The sequence below is a fragment of the Pelodiscus sinensis genome, chromosome 22 (assembly GCF_049634645.1).
Source record: "Pelodiscus sinensis isolate JC-2024 chromosome 22, ASM4963464v1, whole genome shotgun sequence".
NCBI classification, from domain to species: domain Eukaryota; kingdom Metazoa; phylum Chordata; order Testudines; family Trionychidae; genus Pelodiscus; species Pelodiscus sinensis.
Window position 1 is genome coordinate 25,294,732 of NC_134732.1, and position 22,519 is coordinate 25,317,250.

The 22,519-nt window shown below is 41.6% G+C and overlaps 1 protein-coding gene across 12 annotated transcripts in view; it reads right to left on the reverse strand.

Moving 5' to 3' along the window:
* Positions 1–22,519, reverse strand: part of MAPKAP1 (MAPK associated protein 1) — a 171,207-nt gene that overhangs the window by 143,717 nt on the left and 4,971 nt on the right. For 8 of the 12 annotated variants that reach the window (XM_075905711.1, XM_075905714.1, XM_075905710.1 and 5 more), the window contains exon 2: positions 5,278–5,602. The exons of 1 other annotated variant lie outside the window; for it this stretch is intronic. In XM_075905711.1, coding sequence (XP_075761826.1) covers positions 5,278–5,536 — 259 coding nt within the window. In that variant the 5' untranslated portion in view covers positions 5,537–5,602. Of the gene's footprint in view, positions 1–5,277; positions 5,603–18,372; positions 18,455–22,519 lie in introns of those variants that run through there. 3 more of the 12 variants (XM_075905706.1, XM_075905707.1, XM_075905715.1) reach the window with 2 other exon arrangements.

Consider the following 22,519-nt stretch of genomic DNA (forward strand, 5'->3'; position numbering starts at 1 on the left):
CAAGATGCAAATGTTGGCTCAGCAGCTAGCATTTTACCAAGTATAAGAACTCTTAGCCAAAGCATCGATGAAAAAAGTTATTTTAGATATATCAAAAAAGTAACTTACTGTGGGGAAAGTACATGAAACATCTTTGCTCATAACTGTAAACATGAAGCTGGATGCTCTTCCATTGTGAGTTTACTTTTAAAAAGTGAAGCCATTTATCTATAGTTCAAAACATTCTTCTGGGACATATTAAGCATCAATCCCTCAAAATTTCCTCTCTTCAGAGGCATACAAAATACTTCTGGTAAATATATCTATATTTGGAGTAGCTTTTTCAGTGTTTTAAATTATCTTCAGATTTCCCTGAAGCCAATGGGGAAGAAATCGGGAAACTAGAAAATGTAGAAACATAGAATTTTCTGGGGTTTTTTTTTGTAATTAACAACAGGTCAATTTCTTAAACAGGGAAGCTATTTATTTCAGTGCATGGGACCCATTTAAGCCAACTCAATCGCTAAGTCCTGTCATGTCCCTCAGTGGAGAGAGGGTAGAAAGAGTACATATTAAAGAAAGTGTTTTGTGCCATCCTTTTTAAGTCCTACAATTTTTCTCAGGAGATGCGGTACATGAATTCTATCTTCCCTAATCCTTGTGGCTTCCTCTCACAAAGCCTTAGGGATCTGGCTGTGTGTTAGCAAGGGTTAATTTTACCTTAAAAGAATAAATGGAGATGTGTAATTATTCCATCTCAACACAATTCCTCTATCAGTTGGTTCCAAATTATCATTCATCGCATGATTGTACTACAGCCACTCCAAATTACAGAGAATTATCAGTATCTATTAGAAGTCTGAATTATTTAAGGTTCAGTCTCATAAATGTATTCGTTTGCAAGCATTCAGTGTCAAAAATTTCACTGACCATATGTATATCTGCTTCTATTAAATATTAAGAGCTAAATGAACCTTTGCTGCTAGGCCTGAGTTTGGAAGAGATGTAATTTTCTACAGCCCTTTCTTAGGTGTAGCATACTCCCCCCTTACTCTGGCTAATACTCTGTGGACTGGCTTTTATTTTTTTGTGGGAAATCAAGTAACTGCGCTCTATCTACCTATCTACTATGGCAAAGAGAAAAATACTAGATTGACAAGCCCCTATGCTCCCCACAATGCCTCCTCCAGGGTCTGGAAAGCCCTTGCATGGCCATACAATGTGTCTTACTTATTTTACAACCTTGCACCCTGAGATGATTTTCAAGGTTTTTCAACTTTTCAATAAATTAAGTCAAACTAAACCTGCTTTAAAATGTCACCTGGTGTATGAGTGCCCAAGAGCCACTATTTCTGTAGGGCCTGTAACAATGCAGGGACTCTCCTCTGCTGCAGTAAAATGCTTTTTTTCCAGTGCTTGTCAGACATCAGCAGTACATGGATAAGTTACTAAGGCTGTATAATCAAGCAGCTTTTTAGAGGGTAAGAATTTGAATACAATTCCATCCAAACCCAAAGCAGCAAGTGGTAACTCAACCGGCAATTCTTTTAAAAATGTATTGATGGGTACTGAAACCATGGTGTGTAAACATGAGATTATACTTAAAAAAATTTTTTTTTAAATTGCCACTATCCATGGGAATATCCATACTCTATTCCAATGTAAATTGTTTCACCTATGCTACAAGGAATATACAAAATCTAGCTAACAAAAATTATCTTATGGCTCAAAGAGATGAAAGAACTGGCTGCAGTTCCTTAGATAAGATTATATTTTGCACTTCAAGCAGGGATTCTAGACATGAAAACAAAGCACTACTTCTCCAAAATGATGGGACCCGCTCTGAGAGCAGAATGTATTTTCTAAGAATTTACAAGTTAATTTTAATTCTTAAATTTATTAACAGATTAAATAGACTGTGAGCCCTTTAAGATATTCAGCATCTGGTTCCCGACCACGTTTCCCCCCAAATTATCTTAATAGTGCATAACTTAATGCAGACTCTTCCAACTTCCCATACAGGTAAATCTCATGTAATGGATAAAATTCATACAATTTTTATGATTACGAAGTTATTTTTGTCATTTTTCTTTACAAATGAAAGTTTATCCTACAGCAGAGCTGAAGAATGATGCTCTATTATAGGGAATTCCACAAAAAACTGCTCTCTTTCCAAGTGGCTGCCACCTCTTATTACTCTGAATAGAACTGAGGTCAGAGATGTCCTCCTCTGAAATAGCCACTGCAAACATTGTTTATTATGAGAATGAAGACAAGTGGCCTCAGGAAAGTTGGCCACCCCAAGAGAATAGAAATGTTCACATTTATGCAACAGTTTCCCCATACAAAAAGTTCCTAACTCCGGGCAGTTAATAGCTTATTTATGCCTCAATGCATGAAGATTTATATGCCCGTGTACTTTTTTTATTCTACCTAACCACATTGTGCATGTTATACAAACATCTGGTCCTTTTTTGATTCTAGTGAAGCTCTTGCACTTGACAGGTTCTGACACTGAGCACTTCAGGTGAATTCATTTAATGTGTGTCTTGTGCAAAAAGGTTTTACTATTTTAAAAACTGTTTCCTTTCAGTTTCTTTGGATGCCCCTTGTTCTTGTATTATGAGAAAGAGCAAATAAAATGACCAATTTTACCTTCTCTGTGTTATTCATTGTTTCAGGTCAAGCGCTCTGTAGGTCTTAATTGTTTCACCTACATGGCAGTGGCAGTGTCCAGAGAAAGATGAGGGAGGTTCAGGAGAAGGGGAAAGGACAAAAATCTGGCATCAGCTTGGGTGCCAACTGGATTAACTATGCTAACAACCATTTTAAACCTGCCACTAACTGGGAAGTTCCGTGGTTTCAGATTAGAATTTAATGAAGTTTCTTTTTATTTCCCCACACTGTGCAATTATCTATGCCACTTTTTGGAGCAATTCAACAAAATTTTGAGCTTTCCTTCTCCACTCTGTTGTCCTGCAACAACAAATGAACTGAATTAATCTCTGAACGAAAATGCCATGCAGTCTGGCACTTTTTACCCTGCTACATGGAAGTAAGTTTCAGCTAGTCCTAGGACTCTGAACTGGATTCACAGATCTTATTTCCAGATTTAGCAAGATGCCTTAATAATCGTGAATCAACCGTACTGATTATTTTTCACTTTTGACAATATATTACCTTTCACAAAGCATCTTAAGATACTTATCACTGTACATCACATTTATGGGTACGCAGAATTTAGTTAAACTTACTCCTGAGCTGTAGGTGGTGGTGTACTAACTGCAAAAAAATTATTTCAGAAATGTATGTTCCTACAAAGAAAGAGATGATCTTCCTACTTCAACACTTGAGCATTTCAGAACATATTCTTCCTTGGGGGCTCTGTGTACCAATTCCCACATTCCCCTACTGAAAAGAGAGGCAGGAGAGGGATGTTTTCTCTAACAAAAACTAAGCCCTTAGCATCTATTGAAAAGGTAAATATCCTTAAATTAGCGTATTCTGAGAGCTCAAATCCTAATTAAGATTTTTGTACTACTGCAGATGTAAGACAGTAGACGTCAAAGATGAAAAAGCAGGTGGATCACTGAGTCTGCCTTTCTTCAAATGAAAAATTTAATTGCCCTCCACGTAGGAGACATGTCAAGTTATTAATCTGACAATACATTTGGTACTTTAGATGCCTTGTCTGTGAAACTTCCCATTTGCGGATCTCCTAGAGCAGCGGTTCCGAACCTCAGGTCTGTGGACCAGCGCTGGGCTGGAAACTGCTGGCTGCTGGGCCACAGTGGCTCTGAGGGCAGAGGCTGGGGTACACACCCCAGCGCCTCCCTTCCCACCGCGGCTGTTGGGAGAAGCGTGTCCTGCCCTGTCTCTTAGTTAACCAGGGGTGGGGTCTCCTTCAGGACTCAGAAGAACAATTTGCTCTGTGGTGGGAAGGCCACGCGGAGCCCGGCAAGGAAGCTTTACAGCAACTGTGACCCAGACAGCAGTGCTCAGATGGCAGCTGGGAGGCAGTGCAGGGCTAGGTGAGGGGGGGTGGGGCAGGCAATGGGGACTCCAGGGGCAGGGCTAGTAGTGGTGGGCTACAGGGGCAGGGCTGGCACAGGGGGCTCTGGGGATGGGGCTAATACTGGGGACTGGGGCTGGCATGGGGGAGGAGGGCTTCGGTGCAGTGGGGCTCTGGAAACAGGAGGCTGGCACTGGAGGGCCTGGCAGTGGGGTCTCTAAAGGTTAGGGCTGGCACAGGGGGGCTCAGAGTGGGAGGCTGGTACTGGATGGGTTGGGTGCAGGAGAGTCTGGGATCAGTGGTGGCGCTGGGGGCAGTGGAGAGATAGGGGGACTCTAAGGGTTAGGGCTGGCCGTAGGGGCGTACCACAGCCCCCAGAGCAGCCATAAACAGTTGACTTCAGCTGTGGCAGCCACCTGCCACATGGAAACTGCTGAAGATGAAGCCACGTGTTCGCGGCAGCTCTGGGGCTTTTGGTGGATGGGTTTTCTGCCAACAGAGGGATGCAGTCTAGACATACCCCAAGACTCCTATCATTAAGCAGACAGGGTTTGAAAAGTTTAGTGTGCATGTGGGGGGGAGGCGAGGGGCTTTCTTGTTATTGTGGCATGCAGTTTTTAAAGACACCTGCTCTGTTATCCTAGTTTTATGCATTCAGCAGTATTAGAACTCAAAGTTAATTATGATCAATATTCTGCCAACATCTCACTCAAGTTTTACACAAGAAATGTGGTAAATACAAAGTATAAATGTATCATATACTTCTGTACTGTGTTTCATTCCATCTCTCCCCTTCGGTCTCCTCCAACATTATGTATCAGTCTTTTCATTACATATTTCCTAATGCCTTCCCTGTCATCTCTTCAATAGACTATTACCCCAGTTTTCTTGCCCATCTACAAAATCCTTTTGTCTCTTTATTCAGCTGTTTAATTGTTTTTAATACTTCAGGCCAGAATGACTAGATTTGGTGCCCCACTAGGTAGAGTTTATTTTCCTAAAACACAGGAAATTCAAGGCCATGAAATTCCTGTCAAAATCAGTTTACAATGCCTAAATGAAATAGGCTCATCGAGTATTTTATTTCCAAAAAAGATCTAGTTGCCTAGCCTAATGTTACAAAAGAAAGGCTTGAGGAGTAAGTAGCTACTTGCATTGTGATGACTGGTCCAAGCAAGTCAAGTTAGCCTTTTGTTCGGGTTTCTAATCTGACTGGTATGTTGCTGTGCTTTCATTTTGTTTTGTTGGGGGGAGGGAGGAGGGGAGAAGGTGCGAATAGCAATTACCTGTATTTGATCGTCTTCTAATACCAAAGTCCCAGCTTGAGGTAATATCGACTGATTGGGAATATACATAACCCTGAGTGTCTCCATTGGTTCCCTGCATTTCCGAGCCACTGTCCCCAGTCATTGAAGAAGGATTGAATTTCTCTACATCAACATCATGATCTATCAGGACCATTTCACACATTCCTGTGTCATCACTGGTCACATGTGACTGCCGAATATGAGCCAATATAATTGCTGGGTTGTCCAGAAAGGCCATCCTGTTCACAACTCCACCACCTTACTATGCTATCTTCTCTCCATGCTGCTCCATGGATAATCTTACCTGAAAACATAAAATATACAGGACTTTAAGAACAAGAGTGTGATTCATGTTTACTCAGGATGTTTCTGTCATAGCTAATACTCAGTTTAAATTTTGGATAACTAAGTTTTACGCACTGAATTACTTTAATTTCATGTTGACATCATACAACTATTTACATAGTGAGTAGAAAAGTGGCAACCATTTGTCCTGGGGTGCAGTCTTAATTAAAAAGATAACTTAGAAAATAAAACAAAATGTCTCCCCAAAAGTAGAGAGTACCATCTTGTAATCATTAATTACAATGCACCTGCCCGCTACACCCAGGAAGGAGTTTCCTTTACACATTTAACATCTTCTCCCTTTCCCTTCTATTTAATATTGTCAGCTCTCCACACTCTGATAACATCAATCACTGTATGTGATTTGCTTTTCATCCACCCCTATAACAATGCTGTATTTCCATTCCTCTTCTTCTAAGGCAGTCTTCCTCCTACCTTCTCTGCATGCTGCCCCTTCAATGTTTGGTTTTAGCCAGCACCCCTTAAACCAGACGCTTCCTGAAATGGACTCTCGGATTTACTGATCAGTCAGTTGATTACACTCCCTCCGTTTCACCCCTTTCTCCCTGAGCTCTCTCCAATTTTCGAGTTCTGCTCTTCACACCGTCTCCTACCACACATACGACTTATTGTTGAAAAGTAGGTGCAGGAATCAAATGCATGTCAAACCATTTGTTCCTTCAGCAAGAAACTAATAATTAGACCTAAAAATTGAGGCATATGTTTAAAGCGGGAACTTTCTTTAACTCCAAATATGCATCCTACAAACTGAGGTTCCAGGAGAAACTTAAAAAAAAAAAAAAAAAAAAGAAGAAAAGGTTTGCATCTCAGGACAGAACAGTGAACCGGCACTGCTGCACAATGGAGTTTGATAGGAACGATGTAAACGTAGAACTGTTTAAACAGTTAACCAATAAGCCTGGGTATATCGGTTAGCATTCACGGCTATCCACAAGCTCCTGCCCAGCTCCTAGGGAGCTGGCTGCCACCATGCACTGCTGGCTCTGTGGGGGTGGTAGCAGGCTCCCCAGGAGTAGGGCTGTAGGCAGGTGCCAGTGCGCACTGAGGGAGATGGCTGCTGCCCCATGTCACTACCCCTGTACCCCTAGGAGTGGGACTGGCAGGCGGCAGCCAGCGTGCGCTGGCTTCCAGGAAGCTGACTGCCTCCTCATGCTACTGCCTCTGACACAGAGTAGGAATGGTAGGAAGTGAGTGATCAGCTAATCGTGTAGTCGACAGAAATTCTGTTGACAACACAAATAGTCGATAGGGCTGGAAGCCTCCGGAAGCAGCTCTGCAGTTTAAATGTAGCAAGAGCTAGGTGTGCAGGCTGCTGGCTCCTACTATATTTAAGCTGTAGAACTGCAGGAAAGGCAGCTCCTGGACCTGGTGCTAGCTGGGACTGAGCTGGGCCGGCTCCCCCTGGGGACAGCCTACGGGTGAGTGTGATTTGGGATACAGCTTCCGGGTGCATCTCATTTAACCAGCCCCCTCCCTTACCCTCCCGTCCGGGCCCTGGGCGGGGAACCTCAGCAAGTGCCTGTCCGCTACACAGCGCCATGGGCAGGATCGACCAACTCACCAAGGGAGAGGGGGATGTGAGCAGAATAGTCGAGTACTTGACTACTCGCTTACATCCCTAATACAGAGGCAACAGCATGGGAGCAGAGTTAAAAGCTGCGGGTGTGTATGAACGGTTACACAATTACCCGCTTTTTAACATCCCTATCATGTACCACAAGGGTCTGTGTCAGCCCAGAATACACACCAGCATATCTGTACAGGTTGGAGCTCCCTGGTCCAGCCCCTCGGGACCTGACCGGTCCTGGATGAGGGATTTTTCCAGACCAGAGGAAGTCATTTCAGCCCTCCCACCCTTCGCCAGCCCTCCCCCCTCAGCTTCCCGGCTCCTCCCACAGCCCAGCTGGGCCATGCACCGGCTCTCGGCCCCTCCCCAGGCCAACTGAGCAGCTCGCTGGCTCCTGGCGCCCTCCTCTTTCCCCGCAGCCCAGCTGAACCCAACTGCCAGCTCCCTGCCCCTCCTCCCTCCTCGTAGCCCAGCTGAGTCATGTGCCGACTCCCAGCCCCTCCACCCCCTGCAGCATGCTGAGACTCTCTGATCCTGGAACATCCGTGGTCATGCCAGACCACAGATGTTGCGGGACCAGAGAATCCTGGATTTTAGACATGCAACTTGTATTAAGCAGCTAGAAGCAATAGTAGCACTGAAGTTCAACAATGACTGTCACATACCAGTTACTAATGGTGGAAAGACAGTCAAAGTTATGGAGGCATCCAAAAGCAGCTTTACAAGCATCATATTATGGGAATCTGACAACTAATGTCTCAAAAATCAAAATCCAACATCACAAAATACATAATCTTCACTGTTTTAACCCTTGTCTGTTGTCATTTCTTGTTGTTGGTCTTTGATGGAGAGATTGTGTCCTGTTTTTGTTTTGTATAGAGCTGTGTAAATTGCATAAATATTATTGCATTTCATAAATATTAAATAATCGTTCCAGCACTGTGCAGGACTTGAGCAAAATGGGAGAAAAGAAATCCTGCATTCCATTTGTTAAAAAACCACACCTCTTTGGAATAACTCACCTCCTCCCACAACAAGTTTAGTAAGTTACATTAACAATGTCTAGCTGTTTTTTGGCAACTTTGATTAAGTTACAATTACGTATGTCTACATAGATTTCTTTCACTAGAAAAATAAATTGTCTGCTCTATAAAGATTTCTCAGTCTCCTAAAAATGAGACACCATAGGGCACACGTCCCTTTACTATAATTTGCCAGCAGAAGGCCTTTAAGTAAGAACCAGCACAGTACAACTAAGTACAGTAGAATGGATATTTAAAAAGAAAATGTCTCCCAGGGTTGTGTACTGTGAATGATCTTTAAATATAATTATTTACACCTCACTTAGTATTGGGAAAGGCACTGCTCACCTGCAAATTGTAAGAATGTGTTTAAATAAGCAGCAGCCTTAGGCTTCTAAAGGGACGGCAAACTCCAATCAAAAATTACTGCTGCCCCATCAATGTGTCATATAAATGTTGGCATGTTAATTGTGTATTTATAAGATTGTTAATGGTTAGTTAATTTACCTCCCACACTATTATTGTGCTTGAAATGATTTAATGTCTGCTAAGGGAGTTAACAACATGTAACAACAGATGTGAGAGTTTTACCTTTCTACACTGTACCCCGACTTCAAGCTTTTTTGCACTCAGCATGCTAAATTGCCCCGGTTTCCTTACAGTCTTACACATGCAATCACTTTGTCTATTCATAATTATGGGAAAAGTCCCAAGAAATTATTTGTTCAAATCTAGAGTTGAACAAAAACAACCTTTTTTATTTCTAATTTTAGTGAAGACGCATTAAAACCTCTTCTGTCCTAAATGTATGTTATCCGGAAAGCCTTAAAAATTCCACCAAACTTCTCATCCTGACTAGGGATGTAAAACCCAATTCTTTACGTAACCAGTTACACGGTAAGTTTAACTAGTTAGTGGATTAAAAGGGGGCAGGCAGGAGAGTCACTGCCTGCCACATGCCCGGGCCGGGGCTGCCATGGATGTGGGCTACTGCAGCCAGACGGGAGAAGCCCCTTGCCCACCGTGAGTCCTGCGGGGCTGGAGCAGCTCCATGTAACAAGTAAGCCACTCACATCCCTAATTGTGACAGTGCGAAGACTATTCATCAAGTCCTGATCCCTCCCCCCAGGATTTTAGCACTTGCCATCTTTATCATTATCCGTTCCTGCTTCTGACAGAGGCAAAACATAACGCAGTGTCACAGTTCTGAGATGAGGCACAAAGGCAAAGAACTTCTCAACTTTCTAAACCCTTACATGAGAAACCTTATCAGTGAGACTGCTCAGTAGAGTATAGATTTTCGGGCCAGGTTCCTTAATCCAGTTGGCTGGGGCAATGTACCACAGCTCATGTGCTCCTCAGACGCAGGACTGATTATTGCAACTCAACATGCAGTAGCGAGATGTAAGAACATTTCAGATCACTATTACCACTTCAGCAAATCACAGATTTTGTGTTTTTACATCAAAACCTTAATGTTATTTTAGCACTGTGCACTTCACTGATACTGCCTTATTTAATGATAGTATAATTTATAGACAAATTTTATATATATTGCATACAAAACATTAAAAGTAATAAGAAACCTACAAAACCATAACTTTGCCTCCCTGGGTATGATATAATTACATGATCGCAGACTACTTATCCACAAAGTCTTCATCTCATTGCACATTGCTCAGTGATGAGGCAATTTTTTCGTTATCTTTATTGTTCAGTGTGTGACTCAATGTCCCACCTTCTGCACATCATCCAATCTATGCACTGAACAGGGCCTCTTTCTCCCCGGGACTCTCCATGGGTCTGATCACTGTAGTATTAAAGCACCTCACAAATCTTCCTGAATTTACCCTCATACATGCCTGAGAAGTTATGTAGTATCTTCATCATTTTACAGACGCAGAACTGACCTACATCTGACTTATCCAAGCTTGCCCAGGAAGTCTATAACTGTTTCCTCACTGATTCTTGGGTCTCAGTACACTGATTTTATCATAACAAAAATTCTTCTTCCAGTAAACCATTGCTGCATTTGACACAGCAGGATGTTTCTGCAGTCAATGAGATTGCTTTATACATCAGCCTCATGTATAACAGAGCATACAAGGAGTAAAACAGAATGCTCCGGATACCAGACCGATTCACTACACAACCCCCTTTCCTTCAGCTGCCCAAAGAGTGCACAGTGGTCCTGGAAAAATAGTATGCAATCATAAAACTAAAGACAGTATCTCACTGCATACACAGGAATACATATATACAAAGAGCTCTCTCTAAATCTGGTGAGTCACCTTGTGATTTCTGGGTGCTCTTGGCATCATATTATTTCAATATAATATTGAATTTTTGGGTTTTTAAAAAATATTATGAAATTGCTCAAAAAATGCTACTCTATTTACTCGACCGCAATAGAAATTCCCGTCAGTGAGCAGTATGTGCTACTGATGGGGTGGGAGTTCATGCCTCATTCCACACTCACCTCTATCCTCCAGCAGAACATAGCAGCTCCTTGGAGTCCTGCCTTTATTTTAGGGATGTGAATGGCTAACCCTTAACAGGTGAACCAGTTGTAGGGAGCAGACTGCCATGGGCAGAGGGCTGCTCCAGCCTCACCAGGCACCACGTGGGGCTGCCGCTTTCAAAACCTTGCACTCCAGCAGAGCGATAGAGTTAGCTGCGGAAGCCAATACTTTAAGTTTCTCATGTTGATCATGCTGACAGTCGATTTTTGGTTTTTTAAATAGTTTTTAACTAACATTGTTAAATGAAATCTATTTGAACATAAACAAACGTGATTTTAAAAAGCTTGAATGTTTAACTAAATTCAAAAGTTCATGTATTTGTTTTGTTAAAATAATGTTTGCTGTTGAAGAAAAAAATCCAGAATACATAACATTGTTGTTTTAGTTAAAACAAACAATTTAAATGTCTGTCTGGTGATATTCTCCTCCTAATACATCATGGAAGGAAAATCCTCCAAATATTAATGATTAACCTGTTGAACTGAACTTAACTTCATAAATAACTGCTTCAACTACCTTTGGTAAATGAAATAACAAATCATTAATTTTCCTATATAGCTGTAAAACTAGGGATTTTAAATTTAGTTTAATCAACTAATCGACAGAATTTCAATTGACTAGTCGATAAGCAGGGGAGCCACAGTGGGGTTAGCTCCGAGCCACGGGAGCTAACTCTGATGCGGCTCTGCCTTTTAAATGCATCAAGGGCCAAAAGGGTCTTAATAGATGTAAAAGGCTGAAGTGCAGCGTGGGCGGACCCATCTGCTGGGCTCCACTGTCCTTGGACCATTAGGGGAGCACCGCTCCTGGACACTGGTCCCATGGGCTGCTGGCTGAGTTTTCCTGTTCCCAGACCACTGGCCCTATGGGCTGCCAGCCTGCAAGATGGGCTCTGCTCCCATCTGCCTACAACCTCTGTGGCTGGAGCTCTCTGGTCCGGCAACATCTGTGGTCCTGCCAGACTATGGATGTTACTGGACCAGAGAGGTTCGACCTGTACTATGCAACGTGGAAAAATAATACTTTGTATAACAAAAGTTCCATAGACACAAGTGAAACTAGCATACCATTAATGTCAAAAGATATTTGTAGACTGATGTTGTGTTCACACCTCCACATCAGCTGCTAGAAGTGGGCCTTACTCTCCCTGACAGAATTAACCTCTTTACCTCTAGCCTGCATATTTATACCTGCCTCTGGAAATTTCCACTACATGCATCTGACAAAGTGGGTCTTTGCCCACGAAAGCTTATGCTCCAATATATCTGTTAGTCTATAAGGTGCCACAGGACTCTTTGTAGCTTTTGTAGATTGAGACACACAAGGAACTAATGACACTACTAACTGTAGAATAATGATTTGTGTTTGTCTAACTCATCTAAACGTGAGATAAATCACCATTACTTATCCTAAGAAAAATACAGTTGACAAACATTCCTTTTTATAGGACATTACCTACTTTTTCTTTGGCAATGATGCTTATTACAAAATAGTACTTCTACCATCATAAATAGTTAGCTCACCAAAAAGTAACTACTACTGAGTCACTTTTTATGCTTGTACGAAGGTAGGATTTATTAATATCAATATAGAAAGGGTTAATGAGCAAATTTGGCATAACATAGGACTACTTCCAAAACTATAAAATATTGCACCTAACATACTGTTAGGGAGAAAGTACAGGGCTATTAGAAAACAGTTATGGAACAACACTGCATACATTTTGAGAGGCTAGAGCAAATAACATAACATTGCAATCTCACCATCAAAGCACTTGCTGTTCCCATTTGAAGGAAGGCAGAATGATAATTATCAACAGAGAACTGGTCTGTACCATAATACTACTTCAAGGAGACCTCTCTCTCTCCTCCCCCCCCCCCCCGTGTGTGTGTGTGTATATAAAATTTGGTATGCAGCTTCCTCTTACTATAACCTAAAGCAAGGTCAGGGTTTAGTTCTGCCAAGCAAACGGGAAGTGCCAGGAATGGGACTGTTTTCCATAACATGAAAAGAGAGAGGCTGTTTGGAGGGATACTATACTGCACAGTGACCACTGGGGGCAGCTGCACCACCGAGAGAGAGGTCAGGAGCTCTGCCATCTTGTCTGCCACCAGACCAGGGAAGCAAGTCCCCCCCACCTGGGAGAGAGCCCCCACCATCTCCCCCTCCCCAGGCTGGAACAGGAAGGGGAGAGGGAGAGAGCCCCAGCCAGGCCAGGAGGGCAGGAAGAGAGCCCCCACTTACCCATCCCAGCCCAGGGAGGAGGGAGAGCCCCCGCCGACCCCTGGGGACAAGCCAGTGGGCAGAGTGTACAGTCCGTGCTACCCTGCGCTGCCCCTGGGGAGAAGCCAGTGGCCACCCTCTTCCCCCTGCCTGAGCCTTCCCTTCTCCTACTACCCAGCCCTGAGCCCCTCCACGCTGTCCAACCCTCACTCTTGCAGCCGCCCACATACCCAGCCTCCTGTCCTGAGCCTCTCCTCAACCCCCCACCCTGATGCCTGCAACCCCCACACCGTTGGCTTCCTACCCTGCTCCCCACATTCCCAGGGCCCTACCGTGACTCCTGTACCCACCAACCCTCCACTGCCAGCCCCCTGCCCTGAAGGACCCAGGCAATGCCTTCTAGTATAAATATAGAAAAACAGATCAGGAAATCCTGAAAAATGTTTACAATTTATGCTACAGCTCACCACAAACTTTTTTGTGAAAGATCTCACTTTTGGTGGGGAAAAAAATTACATTTAAGATTTTACAACTGACATACCAACTTCTAATACTTGAGTCAAACTGACATGTGATTTAAAGTTTGTACACAGTACAGTGAAATTTATATCCATCATAAAATATTCTGATAAGCACAACACTGAACAACAAATTTTTTTATTGTCTGATCCCCCTCACACACACTCTGCTTGATCTGTTACTCAAATTCAATGCCACCTGCTTCATTATACGATTCTTTTGTAAAATAGCAAAAGGACTGAAAGTTTGCATGTCTTGTTAGAGCTCTGAGGAATCTCAAGAAACATATCTATCAATGCCCATTTAGTTTATAATGAAAACACTGACAGATTCTCAACTAATAGTTTTATCGGGCCCCAAGATAAGCCAGTGTAATATCCTTAGGCAAGAGAATAGCTAATTACAAAAACATGTCCAGATTTCAAATGTCTCTTATTATTATAAACTTGTTAGTGAAATGTCAATTTCTAAGTAAAATATGTGTGTTGTGGAATTGTGTATGTATTTAGATAACAGTTTATGAGATACTAAAGGTATTATGGGTCAAACAGACCTCAGACTCCAAAGCGGAGTTGTAAAATGACGTATGCTCAAATCTTAGCTAGTTTCTTAAATGCAGGGTATGGCTATCACTGAAACCAGAAGATAGATCATGGATATCTGCATCTTATTTTTGTAGATACAAATTTAGTATTCAGAGCTCTGCAAATCTGCAGATATCCACTTTATATCCATGGGTATGGCATCCATGGACGTCAATGCAGATATCCACAGCTCATTTTTGCGGATACAGATGCAGATAATTTTTTTATCTGTGCAGGGCTCAAGCTATCAGTACAAACGACCTAGTCTGTACAAATATCATGAATCAGGTCCCCCTAAAGCACAAGATTGGCTTCAAATGCACATGTTTTTTTAATATAAAATGTGTATGTTTGTTACTAAAATATAAACAGAGACCTAGTCGTGTTAGTCTAGTCTAGCTGAAACAAAAACAGGACTATGTAGCACTTTAAAGACTAACAAGATGGTTTATTAGGTGATGAGCTTTGTTTATATTTTGATACTGAGTCTAAGACTTGAGTTTGACCCAAGATATGCAGGTTAAGGAATAAAAGGTATCTATGGGATGGATTTAAGACACAACTTTATTAACTGGTAACTGTGCAACTTGCCTGCCTGCTATTCGCACATACTAGGCACTGGTTCAAGTGCCGGTTATTGGGCTCCATTCACACCATAACTCAGTGTCCACCGGGACCCCCTCCTTGACCTACCCCGAGACATAGCATCATGGTAAAGCCTCCCTTATCCCCCTATTGCAGGGGCATGGTACCAGAGAGGCCACCAAGGTGGGGGTGCAACTAAGGCCACAAAGATTTCAGGTCTCCTTCATATAACCACAACTTCTAATGGATAAAAGCCCAGGTTTCTTTTAGCACTGGAAGCCCTTTTTAGCCTTTCCCTGCTCTGGTCACTAGTTGCAATGAGATAGTGGTTTAATCTTTTTTACTCAAAACGTTTAAATCCTATTGCATCCAATCCAACTGAAACGCTATGATGCTGTGAGGAAGGCAAACAAAAACAAAATAAACATAACCACCAGACTTCTTGCCAATATGGCCCAATGGGAAAAAACTCTTTCCTGATCCCAAGAGACATCAGTCACCACAGCACCTTAAAAATCCCACAGATCCTAAGCTACACTGCAGGGAGAGAAAGTGGGACAACGGAACAGAACAAGGGACTTTCAAAAGCCTGGGAAAATTTAAAGAGGTGAGGGGTAGGATTCATGGGGCATCCTGGACTCATCCTCCTGCCCCATGCAAAGGAGAAACAGAAGGTCAGGGAAAGAGCTATGAGTATGTGGTAGCCACCAACTGTGGGAGAAAAATCAAATAACTCCAATTATATCTAAAGGGGGGGACTGTGCAGGAAATCAAAACTGTCTAAAAGAAAACTGCTGTAAGGGTTAAAAGTTTTCCAGACCTCTCTCCCTGTATCAGAGAGAAATCAAATTAACTCTAATCAAGACCCTTACAATGCCTATCTCAAGTTCATGGATACTCCTAGTCTGTCACAATTTGTCATGTAAACCCTTATCTTTGTCACAGTTTGCCTTGTAAACTTCTCCACTCAAGTTCTCATATGGCTTTGTTCTGTAAAACTTACTTCTAGCACGCCTGGTGTGAACAGAAACATCTCAGAGTACTTCTGCTGAGACTTTGATATGTTAAAGAAAACAATCAACAACTGAACTGTCTAAGCATTCTGTATAAAGGATCCCTAAACCTGTATCTCAGGGCTGCTTTCACTCTTGGAAGTGACAGCCTGCATGCATGCATAATAAAGTTTTTCCTTCTAGGTTTCTCTCCTGCCTCACTGTTTTGACCTCCAGCCTCGGACCCTTCTGGGGGCTCTGTACCCCAGGGGAGCGAGATTTTCCCCCACACAACCCACCACACATTTATTTTGGGCTATTCTCTCTAGGGATGTTAGCAACTAGTTGAGTCACTACTGAGCTGGCTGCTTCCCCCTGCTTGCTGCCTCTATCGGGGGGAGAGGAGGAGAAGGAGCAGGAGCTAGGGGAGCCAGCTTAAAAGTTCGTTCCCCCAGCACCGTCTCCCCAAGGGAGACAGAGGCGCAGCGAGGGACTGGGAGCAAGATGAGAATTAGTTGTCCCCGCTTGCGCCTGGTCCCAGAAGCAGTTCCTGCTACCACTGCCTCCTCTGTCCAAGTTCCCTGCTGCACCTCTGCCTTTGAAATGTAGCAAGAGCCACAGGAGGAGTATCAAATATCATGGGAGCTGGCAACACCATCAGAATATTCCTGAAGGAGAACTCCCCATCCATATGGCTGCACAAACAGCTGGGCTACGTTATGACCACCCTATCCATTTAACTTCAGGATCTCTTTTCTGCTTTTCCCTGCTCCCTCAGAGAAACTTACCTGCCAGTGACCTATATAACAGAAATTAATTGTAAAAGTAAATTGAATTTAATATCTGGGATTAGGCAAAGAATCAGGCAATGGTTTGACGTCAGGGTAGCCATGTTTGCTGCAAACATGCTTTTGCTGAGTTCTGAGGGCAGTAGCTTGAATGACAATTTCATAGTAGCTAGAATAGATTTGCAAATTCAGTTGGGCTACTGAGATAACTGTACAGTGATCATGCAATCCCCATGCTCTGAATGACTAAGGATCATTAGAACAAATTGTTATACTCTATGGCTACGTCTAGACTGGCATGATTTTCTGCAAATGCTTTTAACTGAAAAGTTTTCTGTTAAAAGCATTTGCGGAAAAGAGGATCTAGATTGGCACGGATGCTTTTCCGCAAAAGCACTTTTTGCAGAAAAGCGTCTGTGTCAATCTAGACGCGCTTGTGCGCAAAAAAGCCCCGATCGCCATTTTCACGATCGGGGCTTTTTTGCGCAAAACAAATCTGAGCTGTCTACACTGGCCCTTTTGTGCAAAAGCTTTTGCGCAAAAGGACTTTTGCCCAAACGGGAGCAGCATAGTATTTCCACAAGAAGCACTGATTTCTTACACGAGATCGTCAGTGTTCTTGCAGAAATTCAAGTGGCCAGTGTAGACAGCTGGCAAGATTTTGCACAAAAGCAAGTGCTTTTGCACAAAAACTTGCTGCCTGTCTACACTGGCCGCGAGTTCTGGCGCAAGAACACTGATCTTCTAATGTAAGAAATCAGGGCTTCTTGCGCAAGAACTATGATGCTCCTGCTCAGGAATAAGCCCTCTTGTACAAATGTTCTTGCACAAGAGGCCAGTGTAGACAGGCAACATTAATTTCTTGTGCAAGAAAGCCCGATGGTGAAAATGGTCATCAGAGCTTTCTTGCACAAGAGAGCATCTACACTGGCACGGATGCTCTTGCGCAAAAGCACATGCCAATGTAGATGCTCTCTTGCACAAATACTCTAACGCAAAAACTCTTGCGTTAAAGAGTATTTGCGCAAAATCTTGCCAATGTAGATGTAGCCCAAGGTTAAAAAAAATAACCATACCACATTTATTCAGACAAAAGCTTTAGTCAGAGCACACAGCCCAACAGAACTGACAAATAAGAATACAGTTGTGGACCAGGAACTATTTTCAATTCTGAGTGTACGAGACAACTCCATTTTAGTTCAATAGTTTAATAAATAAGGTTATGCTGCATTTAAGCTCAAGTCGTTGCTAACAAAACCAAGATATTTGTGAAGACACCTCTTTAAAATAAATGTATCGTGGTTTTAATAAGATATATTGTAATTGTCCTGGTTTCAAGTTAAAGGTAGTTTCAGATTGCCAGCCAGACTCTGTCTGCCAATTCTATTACAGGTATTTTACTTTTTTTTTTAAAAATGTCTCTTTTGTAGAAAAATTGAAGAGAAAAAATTATTTCTTTGCTCTAATTTGTTCTATTTCAGTAATTTTAGGCAATTTTCAGACAGAAGGGTAATTTTAAAGTTTTTAAATTAAAAAGAATTAGGTTTGAAAGGGGAAAAAAAAATCAAACTTGAAACCTCACAGAACTTCTCCAAAGAACGTTATGAATATAAAGCAATTCTTTCCATCTCAGAATGCAGCAGTCTGAAAGAAACAACACAACATTACATGATCCTACGTTTGAGTCATTCCACAATCCCACAACTTTCACAACTCCATCTGTTGGCAGCTTTTAAAGTGAGTTTTAAAGGCCAACACAAAAAGGAAAAGATTAGTAAAGCTGAATTCATTTCCCCAACAGCACATTAGCTGCACACACTTCAATAGTTTATTGGTTCAGGTAATCCAAAATAATTTCACAGTGAATACTGCCTCCACTTACAAAAAATGAGCTCTGGATACCTACTTTCTCACAAGCACAGGAACAACCTTTCCTCTTCGTAGTCTTCAACCTCTGGTAGAGTATCAAATTCAAATATTTCACCTCCCTATAAATATTAAAAAGTCTTGAAAAGTATTCAGAATATAAACATTTGAGAATCCTATATGTGCAGGATAATGTGTAAAAACTTAATATTTCAAATGCTCAGCTATATTTAAAACTGAATGCTGTTAGAATAGCTGTTACTAATCCTTTGGTTTCTATATTTAAATAAAATAATTTAAATCTCCATTTAAAGTGGTTTTAAAAGAAAACTGGATTAAAAAATATGATGCAAGTACATTTATTACAAATACCTTTAAAAATCCTTGCTAGTGTAGGAACGAGTAAACCTGTTTTACATCAATTATTTTATTTCTGTATTTGTGGACTGTTTGGAATGCTACTATTGCGGTCATACTAATCAGGACACAAATGATACCAACTGAAATATCTTGTTTACTGTGTCATGGAGGTAAAGAGGGATTGGAGAGAGAGAAAATTGGACCTCCCGTCTCCACTATTTGTTTTGTGGTCTTTTCAAAGCTTCATTTGACTGTAAACAAACTGTTACTTTGCTATCCCACATCAAGATTTATCCCACATCAAGAGTTATCCCACATCAAGATTTAAGCAAATAAATAAGTATAAAAAATGCAGAGATTATAAATTAGAGCAGACAAATCTGTATCTAGACTCATGCCTGCAAAGAGCATTCTATCAATATAGTGAAATGCTAATCTCCTAATTAACAACCTAATTAGGTAATTATGGCTTTGCAGAGGGATGCCTAAATGAAATATGACAACATGGTCACCTCTTTATATGGCACCTGTGGGCCTTTTCAGCTGTCACTGCAAAGAGTGTAATATCAATTTGAACAGATGACAAAGTGTTGTCATTTTTCATTCTGATATTGTACTGAATGGTTTGGATAGAAGCAGTTTACAAAAGCAGCATCTTGTCTGGTTTTTGCCTACTCTAAATATGTTTAAACACTTTCCTTCATTTGTAACTTTCATTATATTGAATTTTTGATAGTGGCTACTACAGAAGTGTAACAACACATACTGCACATCTACAAAGTTATTTAAGCATATTGTGCTGGCCATATAGGATGACACTCCCATAGTTTTAAAGTACATGCTCATTAGGGTTGCCAAGAACATAAAAAACCAAGAGCACATTAGTTCATTTTAGCATTTAAAGACACATTATTTTTAAATTACAGCACCTTGTAAATAGTACATTCCCATTTTTTTTAATCCCTTTTAAAAAAATTGCTATTTCTATTAATGATCAACTCTGCTGCAGAACTTGAGGAGGGATGGGTATTTAGCATTGATGAGACATTGAAACGGACTGCACTCTGGTGAATGAATAGCACTTCCTGTAAGCTTATTAGTTTTCCTTTAACATTCTTCGATTACAGTAATCTGATGGTTACTTGAAAAAAAATAGGCACAACATTTTTAAATGGAGCTGTTATTTTTCAAGTTGACACTGTCCTAACAATATCTGAATATCCTGCAGAGAAGAGGAAACTGAGGCACAAAAAATGATGTATTTATGTAAAATCCAATTTAATTAATTAACAGGTTAACTGTTTGTCACCAGGAGCAGGTGGGGGGAGGGGCAGCTCCAGCCCACCTGCTTCCAGCCCACATGTGGCTAGCATAGCTGCTGCCGCTTCCGGGCCCTCTTCTGTGCAACACTGCCTTCTGGCCCCATGCCGGGCTGCCAGCAGTAGCCTTCTGCCCACACTACTTCCCCAGATACCAGGTAACCACTTACCTGTTAACATCCCTACATGTGACCAGCCTAACTGTAAATTAGAGCCCGCCCTCTCCCCTACCCCCCAAAAAGCCAGGAGTCATCCTACTCCCCAAGTAACTAGAACACAAGGCTAAAAACATAAAGAAACGTTTTTATTTAAATCATGATTTTTGTAAATCAAAATATTGTATGTACATGTTGCTAGTTCTTTTTCAATGTAATAGTCTTGAATTACTAGTAGATATTTTGATGTCTCATAGGGATAGCTGTGTCATTCTGTAACTTTAAAAACAATGAGCAGTCCAGTGGCACCTCAGAGGCTACCAAATTTATTAGGTCATGAGCTTTCATGGGTGAAACCCACTTCATCAGATGAGTTGGAGTAGAAATTACATCGTGTAATTTCCAGTCCAACTCATCATTTTTTAGGATATTTTGTATTTGTTTCTTTAATTTCCAAATTGTTGGCAGAATTTCTGATTTTACATACAGATTTATTCTATTAACAAGTTTCACACTTATAGTGCTATATGTGCTGAAAGAGACAAGCCCAGGCCCCCCAATAACAGCCGTACTATGAGAACAATGTAAAGTCAAGCATAGAATTGATTAGCGAAGAACTTGTGTTATATCTGCACTAGGGATGTAATAGTGTAGTCAATTAACTGATAAGCAAAAGCTTATAGGTTAATACTATAGATTACATGCATTGTCCTGCCCCTCTTGCCAGTACATTTCTTAGCAGGCTGGCCAGCAGCCTGGCTCAATCCTGGCTCACACTGAGTCTGGGATCTAGCCCCACTGCAGCTCTGCATTTAAAGTGTATTAGGAGCCAGGTGGGCAGGCAGCCCGGCTCAGTTCCAGCTCACACTGGGTCTGGGAGCTCAGATCCACCCCAAACAGGCTGCTGCCACCCCATGCTGTTTCCTCTATCAGTGGTAGAGGCACAGGACAACAGGCAGCTGGTCCACGAGAGGAGCTGATTTTTAAACTGGCTCCCCTCGCAGACCAGCTCCCACCTGGCACCCTGCACTGCTGCCTCTGATACAGAGCCAGCAGCGCGGAGTGGCAGGGGGCTCCTCAGGAGTGAGGTTGGAGCACACTGGCTGCCGGCCCTGCCCTTTTGGACTATAGAAGTCGAGTAACTGATAAGAATTCGTGAGGTTACTTGACTATTCAATTAACCGATATTTAACATCCCTAATCTGCCCCCACTAGCACCACCTTCCCTCGAGAAGGCTTTGGGCGATGGTAAACCCTGTCCTTCCTGTTCTCTGCTCAAGGCATGTAATGATCTTGTATCTGGAACGCTAATGTTTTAGTCTAATTCGTGTTGCTTGGCTCAATTCAAGGGTAACTGGATAGTGATTAGTGGCCTCTATTGTACAGTAGGTCATAGTAGAGGACCTGATAGTCCTTTCTGGTCTTCAGCTATATAAGTGTGACTACACTGCAATTAAAAACCCATGGCTGGCTTGTACCAACAAACTCAAGCCAAGTTACAGCTGTTTAACTGAAGTGCAGATGTTTAGGTTTGGAATAGGATGAGACAGGAGGGTATTTATGTTATGTACAAGCGATGATGTTTGTATATACATAGTATACACTTCAGTTAACATATAGTTGACAAAATAAGGAGAATCCATAGTAGTACATTTTTCTTTGTACGCTACTGAAAAAATGAAATTAGATCTAAACTTTGGTTAGATCTCCATGGATGTGTTTTGAACAATTGCCAAAAGACTCAATTTGTAGACAATGGTTTACATTTTTCCTGAACAAGCCTCCCTAGTCCTTGACAAAGACCTACAACTGTGTTCACCTGAGGCACATCTAAGATCTGACTGCAGGATTGGGGCCTGTATCTCCCACCTGCCTATGCACCTAAGGAAACAAATTTAACACTGAAGACTACTTACCAATTTGTCTTTGGTCAAGATAAAAGGTATCCATACATTTCATTTGGGATATTTAACTGGTTTTCAACCACAAATATAACTGCTTCCTATCAGTCACAGTTTTATGTTTAAGTGTATTACCACAGTATCTCATTTCAAAACTAAAAAATGTGATCCTAAAGAACTGACAGGGATGTTTCTTTTAAAGTTGGTTTTTGATATATAGTTCGTTTTGTCTACATCAACACTAAAAGTTTATTTATAAATGTTGATCTGTGTTCCAAATACTATAAATCTAGCCGTGAATAAGACTAACAGCACTGCATATATTTGAAAGTCAAGAGACACAAAATCCCCAGTATGCAGGCAAGGTATACCGAGATAGAAATATATTACCAGAATTTTATCCCCACACATTTTTGTTTTTGTCCCCCTCTCTTAAAAGAAAAGTTACCTGC